General features: G+C 38.6%; 1 protein-coding gene and 1 long non-coding RNA gene across 4 annotated transcripts in view; one reads left to right on the forward strand and one right to left on the reverse strand.

Moving 5' to 3' along the window:
* Nucleotides 1-16,354, forward strand: part of RAB40B (RAB40B, member RAS oncogene family) — a 31,095-nt gene extending 14,741 nt beyond the window's left edge. Inside the window, exons 2-7 of one of the 2 annotated variants that reach the window (XM_062591402.1) lie at nt 3,423-4,126; nt 10,663-10,723; nt 12,514-12,574; nt 13,432-13,509; nt 13,999-14,221; nt 15,237-16,354. In XM_062591402.1, the coding sequence (XP_062447386.1) occupies nt 4,030-4,126; nt 10,663-10,723; nt 12,514-12,574; nt 13,432-13,509; nt 13,999-14,221; nt 15,237-15,508 (792 nt within the window). In that variant the 5' untranslated portion in view covers nt 3,423-4,029 and the 3' untranslated portion in view covers nt 15,509-16,354. The remainder of the gene's footprint in view (nt 1-3,422; nt 4,127-10,662; nt 10,724-12,513; nt 12,575-13,431; nt 13,510-13,998; nt 14,222-15,236) is intronic. The other variant, XM_062591401.1, reaches the window with a different exon arrangement.
* LOC134148864 (uncharacterized) lies at nt 684-18,683 on the reverse strand. 2 transcript variants are annotated; one of them, XR_009960294.1, is made up of 3 exons: nt 18,446-18,683; nt 17,462-17,990; nt 684-1,131 (listed from the first exon to the last, which is right to left on the reverse strand). It is a non-coding gene; the product is annotated as an uncharacterized LOC134148864 (long non-coding RNA). The 2 variants fall into 2 exon arrangements; XR_009960293.1 differs by having other exon boundaries at nt 17,462-18,683.
* Nucleotides 18,684-18,779: the final 96 nt, after the last annotated feature.

The raw sequence follows: 18,779 nt of genomic DNA on the forward strand, positions 1-18,779 counted from the left end.
GTAAAGCTAAAAGCACTCATGCTAATTGTCTTCTGCCAAGAGTGTGTTGCTTGTCCCAATGGAGGAGAGTGAACGATCAACAAACTGTAAGCTGAAATTTTCAACTTTACGTAAGGAAAATAAAGAACTTTGGCTGCCAGTGAATAACAATCTTATCTCAGCTCCATCTTCAATACTGTCTAGCAGACCAACTCAGTTGTTTGGTAAAAGTTATGTTGAGCCAAGGTCCCCAGATCATATTTTGGGGCTTGTAGAGGCATGATGCTAGGGAATTTTTGTGTTCTGATTGACAGCCTGACATGCGTGAAAGATAATTTAGAGACAAAGAACCTGAAATCAGTTTGATTATTTTAAATTGGCCTAGAAGAAAACTGTTTTATAACAAAAGCATAACAAAATAGGATAAAACCAATTAGATGCATCTATTCCTTTTTGCTATATGGAATTCCTAGTGATGCTGTAATGCTTACCTTTTTCCAAGTGTGTTTGCAGTCTGTGCCTTATTTAACCTTTTTCTGTACAAATTCCTTTTGGGCAGGAATAAATTTTGGTAGTTTGTGTACCTGACAAACTGTGGTTTTGGTTAAATGGTTATTTTTGGCAGAAAAGCTTTAGTGTCTCATGCATTTAAAGCCATTATCAATAGTTGCTAGTTGCATTCAAATAATCTGTTTCTGCTTAGGTTTTTTCCTTACCAAATATTTAATATTGTTCTAACTTGTGACAGTTTGAACTAAGTGGAAGATGGGGCTTGACTGGCTGGAGCGATAGTATCAGGGTGATGGCTTCAGCACGTGGGCCGGCACTATTCTCTTGGGGGTGCCCTGGTCCAGTCTCTTCTTGGGTGTCATGTCCCTGTTTTATTTCTGACTCCAGCCTTACTGATTTTATCAGGTCTCCGACTACTTTGTTGATTCTCATTCTTTTCTCCAGCTAGTAACAACTATTCCCAGTCTATTCGGTAGTTCTGCAGGCCTTGTCTTTTCAGATGAATTTTCCAGACAGAAGAGAGTGGAGTGTCTTCGACAAGCAGCTGGATCAAGGTGCAGGAGAATACAGATCTTTTCAGGCACTAGAGGTGTTTTGTGATCCTGACCGCTGCAGCCTCCCTTTTTGCTTATTCCTTTGCGTCTATGGAAGAAAGAAGAGTCAATTATGAGCTTTCTGGGATTCATACAATAATCTCTTTTCACTTCTTTCAAAGTTATGAATAAAGTGTGCTGAAATACAGGAAGAACTTCTTTCCTGATAATGCTAATAATAACAGTCTCTTTTCCGGACATGCTACTATTTATATACAATAACATGTTTATATATAGTAGCTTTCATCTGAGGATGTTAGCTGAAATTTGTAGTAAACATTTTAGTTAAAAAGTTTACTGTATGCCTTCAATATCCTTTTCTTTTGGAGGAGTGGAAGAAAGGAAAATTAAAACTGAAGCTTGGAGTTGCTGCTGTGTTCTGAACTAGGAAATGGGGACCCTTCTCTCCCTTCTTGTAAAGTACATTTCTAAGGTCTTATAGATTTTTAAAAAGGCAATTTCATTATTCACTAGGAAATAGTAAGAGAGAAAAGAATGAATAAGGCCTCAGGACCTTTACTTCCTTCCTTCTTAAAATGAATAGAAATGAATCATGCATTTATTTTGGTTAAAAGTTGATTTATTAGCTGATGACAGATAGTGTTTTATTCTTTCCAAACAGTTGTTTTTTTTTTTTTCTTCTGTGCTTAGTTTTTGCTTATCCATCTTAGCAGCAATACTGCAAACTAAGGCACAATTTAGAAAGAAAAGTCATGTACTTCAAACGGATTGTTTGCATGTTCCTTTTTGCAAGAGTGAATTTACCATGCACAGTTCTGGCTTGTTTAACTACTAATGCTGAGAGTAAGAGGACAGCGAACAAAAACATACGCAGGTATTGATTTTGTAAATGAACAGTCTAGTTAGGGGGATTTTTGGCTTAAATAAGGTTTGGAGTGGTTCAGTTGTTAATTTTGTTTTCAAATTAATATTGGAGGTATGCCATGAGGTTGCAACGCATTTCTTGCTTCCCATACCATTTGATCTGGTTCTGCAGGTGGCAGTCTGGATTAAAGCTAACTGAAAGTGCTCTGAAATCTTCAGATTTTAACCTGACTCACTAAAAAAATGTACCTATGAAGAGCTTCTGTGTACCTAATGTACATTCATTTTTTTAATGATAGATCTTTTGTAAATTTAATTCCTTTAAACAGTTGTAAATTTAATTCCTTTAAACTTCAAACAGTTTATTCCTTTTAACAGGATAGACTGTGATATTGGTGTATGCCTATGACCATAAACGAAACTAAACAAGAAGTCTGGCTTTCTGATATAAATCTTTCTCCTAAATGGGAAAATTGTCATGTCCTTGAAATGAGTGAATTATGCAGAAGACTCCTTAATTGTAGTTTATGACTTGGTTAATGAGTTGAAGAATACAGTCTAGATGTAAAAATTTAGAATGCCTCTATTTCAATCTGAATAGGCAATCTCTGCTTTTCAAGCAGATGGCTTTTACTGCAGTAATTAAGTATGGTGGAAAAGACTGGAATTTGGAAAACGATTACTTTGAAAAGGCAAGCAGAAGGCAAATACTGCTGACATGTAACCTGACCTTTGTGCTGATAAACTAAAAGATTTTGTCCAATTTTATTGCAGAGAGTTCACTGCAGAATGATGCTCTGAAACATTAGGCTTAGTTTTTAAAGTTTAATTAGATTTTGAATCAAAAGCATGTTGTAGGTCCATTTTCTTGGGAGTTGGGAAGCATGTCACTTGTCAAATATATTTGAAACAGTTGCAAAGACATTCTTAGGAGAAATGTTAGACTGTAATTTTAATGTGTATGTGAAAACCCAGAAATCTTAGGAAGCTTGCAATGGGAAATTACGTGACTGCTGAATTCTCATCATGCCTGTTATTTATAGACACTTAATATCTAATTATTGACCAAGAAACACACAGTGAGAAAGAGACATTAATACCTTTTTGAGACAACTATTACTAAATGATTCATATGGACAAACCAATGGAGAGAATTGCTGGAGAAGGTGCTTAACCCACTGAAATCCCTGAAGTTGGTCAGGTTGTGGGGACGGGGATGTGCAGCCCAGGGGATGGTGGGTTGGTTTGGTTTTTGGTTTGGAGGTTTATTTTTCTTAACCTTTTGAGGTTGTTTGGTTCCATTTTAATTAAGTTTGAAAATGGCTAATCTGCTAACCGTTTATCTGTAAGGAACACCACACTTTAAAGGAAGAATCAAGACACGCAAGAGGTAGAATCAATGTAACTACAGTATTTATAAATGAAAATGTAAGGGTATACCCAGTGCGAAGATGAAAAATCCTGTGTTCTATACTTTCTCATATACACAAAGTTGTTTTTTTGTTTTTCTTTTAGGGTGATACTAAGACAAATGTGCCATTGAGTGACATCTTTCCCTGATGATAGACCAGAGCTCTAAGGAATCCAATCTTAAAGTCACAACTCTTTCTTTTTTCCTGCTACTCTCCTATAACTTATCTCAAGTCAAACACAGATCTAAAGCAAATGCAGAACAAGGTCTAAACCATTAACATCTAGTTTCTGTGGGAAAATTCTTGGGGTTAAGTCTGGGTTTTATTCTCTCTCTGTCATATTATCAAAATGTGACCAGTGGTCTCTCTGTAGCCCATTGCATACAAACTTTATTCAAACAAGTGTTTTGCACTCATGCAAAGCTAAGAGACCGATGGCGACACTGTAAATCCTTGAATCTCAAGTTATTAAACTGGGGAGAAATGAGTTTTGGTGTAAATAATGTTGCCTTTGGAGCACAACATGAGCAACTTAAATGTTTGAGGAGACCTTAAAGAGACCCATCTGAGAAAGACAACTATGATGCACTACTACAAGCATAAAGCAAAAATAGAAATTCACAGGAAACCTTAAAATAATCAGTGTTGACAGAAATGTGGTATGGTCAGTGAAGCATAGGCGATAGTACGGTAATGGCCACAAAGCCTCCATGCGGAGAAGATGCCTTCCTGTTTACTGCGGTTGGTATCAAACAGCTGGATCCTTCTGGACTCTTATTAAATTTCTGGCAGCCGTTATATCTAAAGGTAAGCCCTCTCTGTTAATTTTGTGTTTGTAAAGAAAAACATTTATTAAAAAAGCAATTATATTTAAGAAGTCCCACCCTTCAATAAGGGGTGCGGCTTGTTTGAGGTTTTTTAATTTCAGTTTGTGGCTTTAGGTAAATAATTCTGATTAAAAAACATCCATTTGAAAGGATTAAGACGCACTGGGAGGTTTTGCTGGTTCACTTGCATGTTTCCATTCCTGCCGGCTTAGATGGTTTAAATAGGAAATCTCTCCCTTTTATAAGCCAAAAGGATAGGTCTAAGATGAAGTAATTATACAGATCTTTATGATAGATATTTCTACTTTGAGAGCTAGTTGCCTGAATTTGTACAGGCTTGCATGATAGTATTTGATCTGGTGTGAGGTTGTTCTTTAAAGAACACCATTCTGAAACTACTTCAATGAAAAACTAAACTTTCTTCTTAGTCCTTGATTAATGAAACATGACTGTGCCTCACGCTTAATCTTTAATGGCATCCTAAAAGGGGGCTTTTTTTTTTCTTTTTTTTTTTTTAAGACAGGCGGGTAATCACAATCACCGTACCTCAGCTATTCAGTTCAGAACATGTAGCAGATCTGTAATGAAGGAATTTTCATAGCAATTATCTTGATAAAAGCAGGCTTTGCAATGGTTTCTGTATACATTTTTCCATTTCTTAGAAAACCCTGATTGTCCAACTTAAGAGGAGGAGCAGTTAAACAGGTCTGAAATAATCAGTGGTGGTTGGTTTGCTCCGCCACCATCCCCAAACAAAACAGAACAGAAGCTTAGCAATTCATAAACACATGCTTGCTTGAAAATTATTCATTGGGCAATGGAAAAATAGCTGTATTTAATAGTTGGTAAAATCCAGAGTCCCTTCAAGAATGTTCCACACAAAGATTAAACATAGAATTTATTTTTTAAAAAGTCATAGCAGAGAAACTAATCTAGATTGCAATCTGAAAGGATCATAGGTTTAAAATTAGGTCCCTCTGTGAAATTCACCTTCACTTCACTCCTTTTCTTTACTAAGACTTTTTCATATTTTATGCATGAGTCTGGAGTCTCCCAATGCAGGATAATGAAAGTTGCAGCATAGCATTGAAACATTTTCAGAGATTGACCCAGAACTGTGATGATTCTGCAAGTCTGTGGTTTTAACCTCCTCCTGCCCCTTGAGCAGGCAAACAAAACCTCCAGAATTGCTTAGTGTAACGGGGTGATGTTGCAATTTAAAAGACTTATTTTCCTGTGTCATGATAAATATGACTGATTCTGTAGAAAGTACGATCCAGAATTCTTCTGTTGTTGTTGTGTAATAGGAAGCAGAAAGAACGAAATAATTGTCTTGATATCAGCTGAATTCTTGGAGTTAGCAGCCTCTTTCTTCTCTTTCCTTCATAGAAATGCATTTCAGTTGTGTGTCCAAACAAAGCCATTGTGTCTTGCTAAATGAGTGAATAATGTTCTGGAAGGATATTTGACTTCTGCAACAGCACAATCCACATCTGTTGGTCTCATTGTTATGGTTTCTGTGCTGTTCCTGTTATGGCAAAACTCTCTTTATTTTGGTTTCTAATCAGTGGCAAATGCTAATTGCAGAGATGTTCCAGTTCAGTTCTCAACTGCTTTTATCTGTATAACAGCTGAAGAGCAACGTTTCTGAACCCATTTATTTTTCAAAAATCTTTTGAGAAACCCGTAAGATGCTCTCCTAAACAGCAGCTGGCAGTAGTATATTTTCAGATTTGCCTTATACATGTCACATGAGGGAAAAAGATGGCATATTTTGCATTACGTGTGCAGCTAAACATGAGAGTCTTGCGGTAGTTTATGGTCCATGGCACAGAGCGCTGCGCCTGGTTTACTCAGCTGCGTCTCTTCTAGCTGTGCCGTACTAATTTTCTATGCTTGGTGCGTCTTTAAACAGAACGATGGATGTCAGTTCCCTGCGTGGGATGTGTCAGCATTTGCTGAATGTGGTTGTGCCTCTTCATTAACCGTAGATAAACTAGTGGAGGTATTTCACCCTGCGGGCAATACCAGTAGCAGCACAAGGGTGCAGGAATGAGTCTTATAGTGTTACACAGTGTTTGTTCTGCATGTTTTATGTCTTCAAGAATTTCAAAAATGATGAAACTTGTTCTTCCAGCGCCCAATGATTTTGATTGTTTGGTGTCCTGAGGCTTTATTTGCAAGTTTGATTTTTTTTTTCTCCTTCTTTCCCCAGTTGTAGTTCCTAGATTTGACTGTTTCCTCATTCTGCTGGAGGACTGATGCACTTCTTTAGCCAAGAAATGAAAATGTCTTCCAAAAACTGTGCTAACTTTTTTCTTTCCAACTTTCCAAATGTGCAAATGATAAGAGTTGAATTATGGGTGGGAAACATCTCAATTCACTGCAGAAGTGTATGAGCTGAAAGCTTGAAGTGCCCAGGATCACTGTAGCTGGCTATTCAGCTCAGTGCCACTGTGGGAACCGCAGAGCTGGTGTGACATAGACCCAATCTCCCGTTCGAGTTGGAACCGTGAGAAGAACTCGGCTCCTTCTCTCCGCTGCCAGGCTAGAAAGAACTGTGTCGGGAGATTTTGTTTTCCTAATACACTACTATTTGATGGTAGGACATATTCTTTAGCTTGTAAAGCTGGGAGTAGCAAACCTGTATGCTGGTGAGAATCAAGTGAAGGATTCTGAGGGCAAGCAGTAGAAATGAAGTGGCAGCTTTGAAATGAATTTCCTAATAGCGTGCAGCCTGTTACCTATGTCGGTGCCTCTATCTTCCTGCTGACTCATCTAGTTTTCACAGGGCAGCAGAGCTGCTCCTCTGAGCTCACTTTCTACAATTACTCCAGTTATTGCTAACTTCTTCCTTACCAGGACCTTGGTAACAGAAGCAATTCCTCCTGGCCTCTCATTCCTAATAAATGTCCTTTGCTCTCAAACTGCCTGTACTTGTTTCTTTAGAGCTTCTGCAAGATGACTGAAAGCCCCTCTGTTTCTGGCTTTCAGACTGGGCAGGTGTTTAGCAGCAGCTATTGCTGTTGGGAATGACATAATCTGTAAAACAAGTCAAAGCAATTAATGGATAAAAATATATATTAATAATACTACTATGCAACTAGCCTTCTAAATATTTTCTTTAGATCTTTGACCTTATAAAGCTAAGAGATACTTTAATAGTATCAGAAAATACAGTATAGAAATAAACCCAGCTCATTAATACAGCTATGAAAGTTTTTGAATACAAAATACCTATGAGCTACCTAATCCATAAAATGTAAGCTTTAACATGCAAGAAAGTTAGTGAAGTGGGGTTATTTATAGTGGAGATAAAGAAGTTGGTTCGCTCTATTGCTTCGATATCAGTGGTAGAATATGTATCGTTCAGAAAGGTATTGATGCTATTCTATATAGTAAACAGCATTCAGACTCTCATAATTTTTTTTGTTTGTTTTAGAGGAGAAATTAGTAACATATGAATTGCCTTGAGCCTGAAGTTGTGGGGACAGCTGTCTTGAGTAATGGTGCACTGATGTCTGGGCAAGAAATTATTCTGACCTGTACCTAGGGTAGCTCTTCCACGGGCAGGGCATCCATCCACACTTCGTTTCAGAACAGCATCTTGCGATTAGTGAATTCAAGATTTTGGTTGTATTTATAAAGCAAACCCAAACCTTGTTTGCCTCGAATAATCTTTTTCAAGTTCACTAGACAAACTATATTTGCGCAGTTCGGCATGGTGCAAATTTGGGGAGAAATGCCTGCCAAAAGAAGCAACTTTTTGCTTTGTGTATCTCTTCAGGGAAAGCTGACTTAGTTGATAACTGTTATCTTGCAGTAACTTCTGTTTTGTATTTAGATGCCTGTTTATTCCAGACCTTACAAACTCCTTTCCTTTTGGAAAAGGGGACACATATAAGGCTTCGTTTTTGTGCATCTGCATATCACGCAAGAGGGTTTTAAATCTCTATTTTGTTGACAAAGATAGGGGTAACATACATATGATAACTGTTTCTGGGACCTTTTTGAGGCGCCTGCTTGCAGTGTTTAGCAGCACTATACTTGAAGGACCAACAGGAAGTCTGCTTTGGGTGTGCTAGTTCACCTGCAGTTGTGCAGGTTGGAAAATAAATGTATCAAATGCTGTAAAAATTAAAAATTAAAGAAACTGCCTAAATCTGATCATTATGTTTTATGGTTTTTATGATTTTAATATTTTAGTGTATTTTATTTTAGGGATAAAAGGAAAACTATGGCTTAATATCAACTTGATGACAAAGCAGTTCAGCTCAAAGAAAGGTTTCTGCTTTGCAGAAACCTATCTATCTGCTGGTAGATATCTTTGCTGGCTGCAAGCACAGCTCTGGAGGGCTTTTCATTCGTTGCTCATGTGCAGCACTGTGCTGTAATATTCCTTTAGGAGAGAGTGGCGTAAGCTGTGACTACAATCTGTTTCTAATTGATGTGGCTTTTTTACTCTTCCGTACTTCTTTTTACCCCTCAAATACCCACCTTTCTTATTGGCAAGCATTCGACATGCACCTATGTAAACATGTTAAAACATGGTGTGGCGTCATGGCTGATGTTGCGGAGAGGGTGTAGGCTAAACTACTCGCAGTTTGGCCTTGCTCTGTAAGCTGGTCACGGTTTCTCTGTCCTTGAAGAACAGACATGTGATGGGAAGACTGTCCTAGAAGAAAACCACAGAGCATCTCTAGGCACTCAAAAGGGTGGGCACACAATACTGGTTGGGATGTGTTGTGGCAATGTTAGGAAACAGCCTGGGGAAACCTGTGGATGAAGTGAGCTGTGCAGCTCCCTGTGTTTGGATGTGTGAGGGTCAGGGTATCTGGAGCCAGGCAGGAGAGCTTGTGCTCACCACCTTATACCTAAAAATTGGCAAGGCTGGTGCAAGGTCGCAGGCTCCTGACCGTGGTAGAGATGTTTTATTTCTTTTTGAGACCTGGTGTTTCCACTTGTTTATCAGTTTGTTCCAGCCTGTCTACCTACCAACACCTGTGTGCCGTATCTCTGCTCCTCTGCAGTGATTTATAGCTGTCTGCAGTTCAGGAGCAAGCAGTTAACAGGCTCATCTGCACCACTGTCATCCCTCTTCCTTTGATAAGACTTCAGCCAATCCTTAAGTAGTAATTAAGGTACTCTTTCTCGTGCATTTGTTTTTCTGTGGCAGTGTATTTCTTTTGACACTCTTTTGACTTGCTTATACGCAGGAATAAAACACGTCTGTTTTTCAAGGTATGAGTCTAGCTACATTTCAGTATGTGTTCGGAGCTAGTTTCCATGCTCTTTAACCTGCATTTGCAAGGCTGTATGAATAAATGTTCAGTTCAGGAAATGACTTAACTATGACAAAGCCAAGAAAACGTGGCAAAACACATTTACCAGTAGAACTGTTGCTTGGCTACAGAGTAATGCATATTTTTCAATAACATTTAATAAAATAAAAGCCTCTCTTTTAATATTTAGAATTATGAACATTGCGGATACAGTACTGAAGCCTAGTGTTTCAAGCCATTGACCCCCAGCATAGTGGTAAATGTTTTCAGGGGTCAACTGCAGCTACCGAACTGCAGCATCTAATTAGTTTTACCTAGGCTGACCCATCCATTTCACTCAAGAAAACAGTAAAGCTAAACTTGAGCTTATTTTTATGTAGTTAAATTTCTTCCTGAGGCATCTCAGGTCACCAATAAAGAACTAAGCACAGAAATTTATTTGTGAAGAGTATAAAATGGTATTAGTGACATACAATAGAGATATGAGCTCAGCAAAGAAATATATTAGCATGTTATGTAGTTCACATATTAACAGGCTAAATTATACACACATATATGTATAATAGGTATAAACACAACTACATGCATCCATTAAATGATGCAGTACTTTTTCAGCTCATCTAAAAGAGGCGCTGTAGCTCAACAACAAGTCCTGAGCTTGTTACAGGAAGGAGCAAGTTGGATTTTTTGCCTATATTTTGTGGGCTGCTAAGTGAACAGATCTTATGGTCAGAGAAGATAGTTTTCAATGGTAATGGAAAAAGCTAGGAACAGAAAGGCCAACCACTTCTTGTGCCATCTGCTGCTTTTATACTGGAGAGGGACAAGTATGTCTGATGCAAGAGCTGCATATGGGTCTGAGCTGCTAGGTTAGGAAGAAATAATAGAGGCAATGTAACTGTGGAGCAGAGGAAAAGAATGGCATTTAGTTTGCAGCCTATATGTGAGAGAAGAGGGGAAAACATAGTTCTAGCTTCCCTTGCTGAAAGGATATCATCTATCAAGCTGAAGGGAACCTGAGAAATCTGTTACTGAATGGATCACGCTTCAGTAATATGAAAGGGGTCTTTGTAATTTTATCTGAACAAGCTATACTTATCTATGTGCATCTGACAGACTACTGATGAAAAAATATTATTTTTAATGGCCAGCTTCTTTGAAATCTGTAACTGCCTGTGCATATGCTGTACACCTGGAAGCAGATCTAAGATTTGCGCAATTGTCTTTCCCCCAGGTATTGACTATAAGACTACAACTATACTTCTGGATGGCCGACGAATCAAGCTACAGCTCTGGTAAGTGTGTGTTTCATCTTTCCTCATAATTTATATTTCAGAGACACAAAGGATGAAGCTCTTCAGGGCAGGAATCCTCCCTTGTGCCTCAGAAATATTTCGCTAAATGAGGAAGAATGATCCAGGTAGCTAGGACTTTAGGCAAGTCACTTGCTTTCCCTTCACCTCCATTTGGCATCCATTTCATGTAAAATGGGGAACCCTAGAGTTTCTTATGAGATGTATAATAAATGCTGAATGAAGGCACAAAAGATTACAAGTTACTTTGCTATAGGGTAACAAGGACCATGAAATTACCTTAAAAAACATACAGTAATTGTATAGCAACAGATCTCAATTTATTAGTAATGGTGGTCAGGCTGACTAAAATGGCACAATCTTAAAAATTAAGTTCAAAAAAGCAGCATTGTTACTCACGATGGTTAAAAAGTTGATATTTGATTTGATTCTAGCAAAAAACATGCAGAGAACAATTAAGCATTTTGCAGCAAAGTGATATAACCTGAAAGATGCAATAATGTTGTTGCATCTTAAATGGATTGGTTTTTGTCTTCCCTAAACTCATGGCACAAAAGAGGGAGAAGCAAGGTCAGGACAGGACAGGAAGGAGAGGGAATGTGTTTTGGGGAACCATAATCCAGATGAGTCAGAGGGGCAGGTTCTAGGAACAAACAGCATGCAGATATGGTAGAGAACTGGAGGTGAGCATGAATTGTTACTGGGATTATACCTTTATACCTCTTTTCACCCCTAAAAATGGCAGTGGACTGTCTGTTTCAGCCTTTGGCTTTAACATTCATTCTCGTGTCCATTTATGATTGGAACATCTTTAAATACTGGAATTAAATGCTTATGTGTTGCCAGGGCTAAGTTATTTTAAATTTATTCTTCATTGCTTGCTTTTGCTTTTATGATGTTCAAAATATTGGTTCAAAAGTTAAAATGCAATGATAGATAATAGTACTTTGCCATATGGTACCTTGATTACTTGATATTTTGTTCAACTTTTTTCTTCTTCTGGCTTCTGCTTTATATAGCTTAATAAAAATACCACATAAAGCTTATCTGAGAAGCAGCCAGGAAGGAGAGGTTTTAATGCTTTTTGGGAAGGGAAAGGATGTTTTTTCTTAGAAAAACAGATTGAAAATGTTTCTACAGTTGACCATATACGGAAATAAGTGCCTTGCTTTTGAAGATCTGTCATCTATCTCAAATAGTCTATGGAAGTTTGTTTCTTGTTGCATTTTTCATTATAATTTTGTTTCTGAACATTATATGTAATGATTCTTTTGTGCACTCTTTTCTAAAAATCTGTTCTATCTATGCCTCTGTAAGGATGGCTTCATCATACTAGACTCATGATAAACTTTTATTGCTGTAATCAAGAATTCATTGTTTTTCCTTTCCTTTCCTTGGTGATAGTTGTTGTTTCCTTCCACTTCTCTGCTGTGAAAACAGAATTTTTCTTTGAGCTGAACTAAATGCAAAGTATAGTGGCATATATATACTTGACTAACAGCCTTTATTTTCCAAGGGCAATCACAAGAGTAGAGTTTGAAGTTCTTGTTCTGTTATCCAGAGAAACCTGAGAAAGGCAGAGGGAAGAGCAGAATGCCAGTGTGCGGGGAGGGAACTGCTGAGAGCAAGAGGAGCCACACTTTAGTGGCAACTACGGTGTGACTAAGTGAAGAAGTGACACAGATGAATAGAGATGGGTTGATCAAGCTGAATTCTTAACATAGGCGGACACCTACTTCTTTTAAAATATATATATAATTTATTTTATTTAGGGATGCATCAGGGCAAGGGAGATTCTGCACCATATTTCGGTCTTATTCAAGAGGTGCTCAGGTAAGCAAAGCACAGCTTTCTCAGTGATGAGTAATTGATGAGTAATGGTGGTTGGATGAATGAAAACAGCAGTCTATCGTGATGGCTTCTATAGTTTACTGTATTATAGTTACAGGTTCTATAATGTTCTGAAGATAACATATGCAAAATGCTAAAAAACAAGAGGAAGGATTCTCTTTTAGGGGGAGAGGGAATTAATGAGATTGAAGTTGAATCATGGTGAAATACAATTGTATATATTCTTGTGCCTTCTTGTCGGTTACCTCAGTAACTTAAGTCTGTTATCTTTGGTCAAGCAAAGGAAATATATGCTAATTCTGAGTTTTAAAATCTTGTGTGCCAAGTAAGATAAATTGACAACATAATGCTGTCAAGGCTAATTGGAAAAATATAAATCTAGCCTAAAATGCAACAAAGTGTAATGGCTTGTAATGAGGTGACCTGAGGGGAGGAAAAAAAAAAGCAGACAGACATACAAAAGTCACACATTAAAGTACTGTTATAACTCATGGCAGTTTTGATGAGTTGCTCCTGTTATATCCCAGGATTGTGCAGAGCTACAGAATGTGACCAAAAACTTGTATTTGCTATGACATGTGATATATATGTAATCAACCAAACCTGCCAACTCTAAAAACAAGTATTTCTCAATGTGTTAGGCCCCAAAATGAAATTGGGGGTTCTACGCCTTACCCATTCTGTAATCTGTACTGGGAGACAGGTCTTAGTTTGACAGGATGATGAGTTTCTACACCATTGAGAAGTTGCTCAGTATCTTACAGGATTATTTTGGAAATGGAGAATTTACAGGTATTATTCTGTTTTATGCCTCTGTTAAACTTTTTTTTTTAATACAGGGTGTAATACTAGTTTATGACATTACAAATCGTTGGTCATTTGATGGAATCGATCGATGGATAAAAGAAATAGACGAGGTAAGGTACACTCCCAGAGCATCACTAGTCTATACCAGATTACTAAGACTGACTGCTTACAGTATTTTCTAATGTTTCTCCTGGCATTTTCAGGCAGTGCTTACTACAGAGTTATCCAAGATGCCAAGCTTACAATTTTGTTTCTATGTTTATGCTTTTAGAAAGCTGGAAACATACCAGCTGGAGTGTCTGGTTTCTAAAGGTGTTGACAGAAAGCATATGGAGGGCAAAAATTTCAAGTTGCAGTCCCACTCTTGGTATAGATCTGCTACATCATCTGTGCAAGTCACTTTACTGTAAGGAAGGGATGTTTTTAAATCAGAGAATCGTTGAATAATTTAAGCTAGAAGAGACCTCTAGACATCATCTGGTCTGACCTCCCACGCAGTCTTTAAATCTTGAAAAAGCTTTTGTTTGTTTTAATTGAGGGAAGTGCGAGCCAGACTGTTAATCCTTTTTTTCTTGCTGTTGTTGCTTCTTTTTGCTCAGCATGCTCCTGGTGTACCAAAAATCCTGGTTGGAAATCGCCTTCACTTAGCCTTCAAACGCCAAGTGTCTACTGAACAAGCACAAGCCTATGCTGAGAGGATGGGCATGACTTTTTTCGAAGTCAGCCCACTTTGTAATTTCAATATTACAGAGTCCTTTACTGAGCTTGCAAGAATAGTATTGATGAGACATGGAATGGACAGGCTCTGGAGGCCAAACAAGGGTAAGCAAAGTACAATATACAATTACTTGTGCTACTATCTGCTAGCAGTGTTAAAAATACTAAGAATCCTGAAGACAAAAGTGAAGAATGGGAGATAGTGAAATAAAGATTTTCAAATGCTTAATTTTAAAATATAAGCCGCAGGTGTCTGGTAACTTTATCAGCTTAGTCTTTGGTTAAATGGTGTGCTGTTGGTTTTTCAAGGTGAAAAGAACTTGAAAAGACTAGGGTCTGCTTTAGCTTTTAGGAAACAAGACAACAGTATAGCATACAAAATGGCGCAGAGAAAGTGATAGAAAACTGCTTTCTAGGGTTGTGAGACAAGATGGATAGAAGTACAGGTTAAATGAAACTGAAAGCAAATTCAAAACCAAAAGAAATTTTTTCTACATAGGATAAAGTGTCTTGGGGAACTCATTGCCAGGTATGGCTGAGGCCCAGATTTTAGCAGCACAGAAAAGGCTAGACAGCTATATGCCTGTGTGCGCCTTTATTGTTTTTTGGTTTGTTTCTGTTTTAAAATAAAACATTTTTGCTTCATTTATTATGGCCATGGTAGTCTAAGGATATAATACAATACTGAAAATGTTTAAATTTAGTCCTGGCTGAGGCTTATGCTTCATGAATGTAAAATAATTTCCAGAGCTTTTATTACTTGGCTGATTTTGATGCAAAAAACATGCGCGGGGGGGGGGGGATGGGACTCTTAACTCCTGTTTAGCTTGCTTTCTAAACAGAAAATATACAAATGCAGGAACAGTTTTATCCCTGCATGTAGAGAATAATAATAAAAAAATCCTAAAGCTTAATTCTGACTCACATAGGTATTCCAACACAAATAGGAAACTGAAGCACAGATTTTTTTTGGCTCATATATAATGTGGGAAAGGGTGCAGGAGGAGAAATGAGAAGTCTTCCTAAAAGAAGAAAGTACATGCAGAATATTGGGTATGCTACCACCATGTGGCTGACAAAAGCACGCTATTATAATGCAAGTTTTATGTCTGTTTTTAAGTACTGAGTCTGCAAGACCTTTGTTGCCGTGCCATAGTTTCCTGTACCCCTGTGCATCTTGTTGACAAGCTCCCTCTCCCTGTTGCCTTAAGAAGCCATCTCAAATCTTTCTCTGTGGCCAATGGCCTTAATGCCAGGATGATGCATGGTCGCTCATATTCCCTCACATCCAACAACATCAGTAAAAGGAACAGCTTAAAGAAAGCTAAAATTATCCGTCCACTACAGAGCCCACCAAAAAACTGTACAAGAAACAGCTGTAAAATTTCCTAAACCCTCTGTGGGAAAAGGAACCTGGATGGAATGCCCTCATGTGGAGTGTTGAACACAAGGACTCTTTGTTTAATAGTTGAGCATATTCTATGTGTGTATCACATTGCATAGACAAAAATAAGAAAAATCTTATTTTAGAGCTTGCTCACTAAAGTAATGCTGCTTTGGAATGAATGATGTGTTAAGTGCAACTGAAAGGATGTGACATCTTCCTGTTGGGTTTTCATACTGTATTTTAGTTTTTGATGTGCATGATGCCATTGTTTTTACTAGTAGATGTGTTTTTATATAGGAAATAATTATAATTATTTTGCTGTCTTAATTACATGAAATCTGGACAGTGACTTGTGTATACAAAAACCTCTGTATTTGCAAACTTTAAAAATACAAGAAAGAGTGGTTGGTTTGTATATTCAGGCAGAGGTTTTTAAATGCAGTGTATTGTATACATTGTAAATTCCACAAATACTGTGACAAATTCTAGTAATACTGCAATTGTGTATTTGGACTTTTTGTAAAGCTTCCCTGATAACCTTGAAGCACTAATTTAACTAAGCTAAAAATGTGTATATAACTGTTATGCACACACACAACAAGGTTTTGTCCCATTCGTGTATGAAATAGATTTGATAAAGCTTTTGGTATGTTATTTAATACTTTGAGGGATTAATTTGTGGTTTATATACTTATTTTTCTGTAAAAAATTCTACGTTTTTATACCACGCTACAGGAAAGTTCTAGGAAGAAAAGCCAAAGACACTGTGGTAAAACGAACATGACTTAAAGAGTTGCTTTGTAAGCAAGAACACTATTTAAAAAAATAAATAAATGTTTCTGGAAAAGAAATTCTGTTATTCTTTCTTTAACTGGGAAGGTTGTCTTTATCTTCCTTTAGAAGAATTTTGAAGAACAATATTCCTGAAGTTGACACCAAGAACATGCAGCCATCCTGCTTATAAATCACCTCATTCTTTGGTTACAAGATCTATCTTCGAGGTTGTTAACTGAAATATGAAGAATAATATATGTCAAGTCTTCCTTCTATTTATGAAAGAACAGAGAGACTTATTCTCCTGAAAAACAGCAAGTCACTGCATCACTTGATCCCAGCTTTTTCTAGGTGTCTTTGTTAGTATGAGATAACATCAAGTTCAACTTCTACATTATTCCTCCTGAATCAGCACAGATCTCCATAGCATCTGTATGCTAGTAGGGAAAATCCTAGGCCAGTAAAATGCCAAAGTGCACGCTACCAAAAAGTGCAAAACGAAAAAAAAGGAAAAACAGAATAAGTCTTCTCATTATTTAAAGACTGAATGGCCAAAAGAATTGCAATGGAAAAAAATTTTTTGATCGTGCCCAGTCATTTCTGTATATTCTCTATTTGGATGGGTAATTAGAAAGTACTGAAAACAACACAATTAATTTGGACTTATTCCATTTTAAACTGTGTATTTCAACTTGTTATGGAAGAAGTTTAGATATTTATAGTAGACTACTATTGCTCTAAGACTTTTGTTACACAGAAATGCTAAAATGCATGTGGCTTTTGTTTAAGTAATGTTTTTGCAATAAGGGAAGAGAAGTGGCTTTCAGTATTGTTACTGACTACATAGAAATCTTGTGGCTAACTTTATATAGCTAAGCATCTTACATGTAACATTACAATCTTCATGTTGCAGATAAGGGGAAGCTAGATGAATTGCAACTTGGCATGTGAAAATTATTAAATCTAAAATCAGTATTCACTGCCTAATGATGCATAATAAATGTATTCATAGATGGTATTCTTTCATTCCACTTTTCCATAGGATTTTTCATTATTTGCAGTAAAAGCCACAAGTATTCAGAAACTCCAGGTTTGCAAGTGAAACACTCAAGTGTAACTTGTTTATCTTCTGGAACTGAAACAAATCTGCTGATCTGATACTTCAATAATCAAGGCTTCCTTACCTTCTTGGTCTGACCATGCTATTTCTATGGAGCTGGTAATTCGTAGGTAGGGTGGAGGATTTCTGTTGCTCACACCACTGTGGTGACGAGCAGGCTCCACCTGCTGGTCTGAGTTACATGTGCTGTAGAAATTGCATCTCCACAAGTATGTTCATAGCAGCCTACGTCTATGAAAGCTGAAGGAGATGTCCGTGGTGGGGAAGCACTGTGATCATGTTTGATTGCAGCCTGTGCGGGGGACGGAGCCATGTGCATCTGCATCTGGTCTCGATTAAGCCTCTTCTAAATTATAATCTTGGCTTCTTCGTTCACCAGGCCATTACGTTGTTTCCTTCTTTTATGCCACCTTCTCATTTGGTGTGGCAGCATGCACACAACCTGTGGCACACAGGCTTACATGGAGTGGCTGTAATAAAGATGTGAGACCTCTTGTTGGGTGTTCTTCCTGCCAGCCAGTGTGAAGACAAGGGAAGGAGGGGGCTGGAAGAGCACTCCTGGCCACGGCAATCCCAAATGTAGCAAGTAAAGCCTGAGGGAGATGGAGAAAATATCAAAAAATAGCTGCTGGAGGAGACAAAAGCTCACGGAGGGGTCATGTGATTTTTGGTCCCTGTAGCCCAGTGCCTGCTCTAGCCTTGGGCCCAGGGTCACTCCCTGCAAACCTAGGAGCTTCGGTGATCTCCAGCTGGAGGATGTTGAATAGGTCCAAGGGGAGGAGAAAAGCGTGTTGCAAATCTGAAAACGCAACTTCAAGCCATTGGCAGGGAGGGTACCAAGCAGGAGTAAGAAGTAAATGCGTGGAAAGGAGAGTGGGGTCCTTCCCAACCTGGAACAGCACTCCCGGACGCCCTGCAACCATGTGGGCTTCCGTGAAATCCTGCACCACTGTGGGGCTGAAGGGGCTGCCGCAGGCCCTCCGGTCCACCCCCTCGCTCGAAATTGGGCTTGGTGCTGTGTTCAGATCAGGCTTTGGCTCTTGAATACCTCTGAGGTTGTTCCGTAAGGAGTCTGGCTGGGCTGCTACTTCAGTGCTCGACTGCCATGCTGGAGGGGTTTGGGTCAAGTTGGGCCACTCGTATTTCAGCTTCCCCAGGTGTATTATCCCCTCGGGCGCTGGGAGGCTCCACCCATCCTCACTGGCGGCCCTGAAGCGCCCCAGACTCGGCGGCAGACGCCTCAGGGGCAGGGTAAGCCCCTTCCTCCTGCTCCTGCTCCTCCTGCTCCTGCTCCTCCTGCTCCTCCTCCTCCTCCTCCTCCTCCTGGGCCGCGGCTCGATCGTTCGGCGCTCCTCGGCCTGCTGGGTGGATGAGCTCTGTGC

The sequence above is a fragment of the Rhea pennata genome, chromosome 19 (genome assembly GCF_028389875.1).
Source record: "Rhea pennata isolate bPtePen1 chromosome 19, bPtePen1.pri, whole genome shotgun sequence".
NCBI lineage: Eukaryota > Metazoa > Chordata > Aves > Rheiformes > Rheidae > Rhea > Rhea pennata.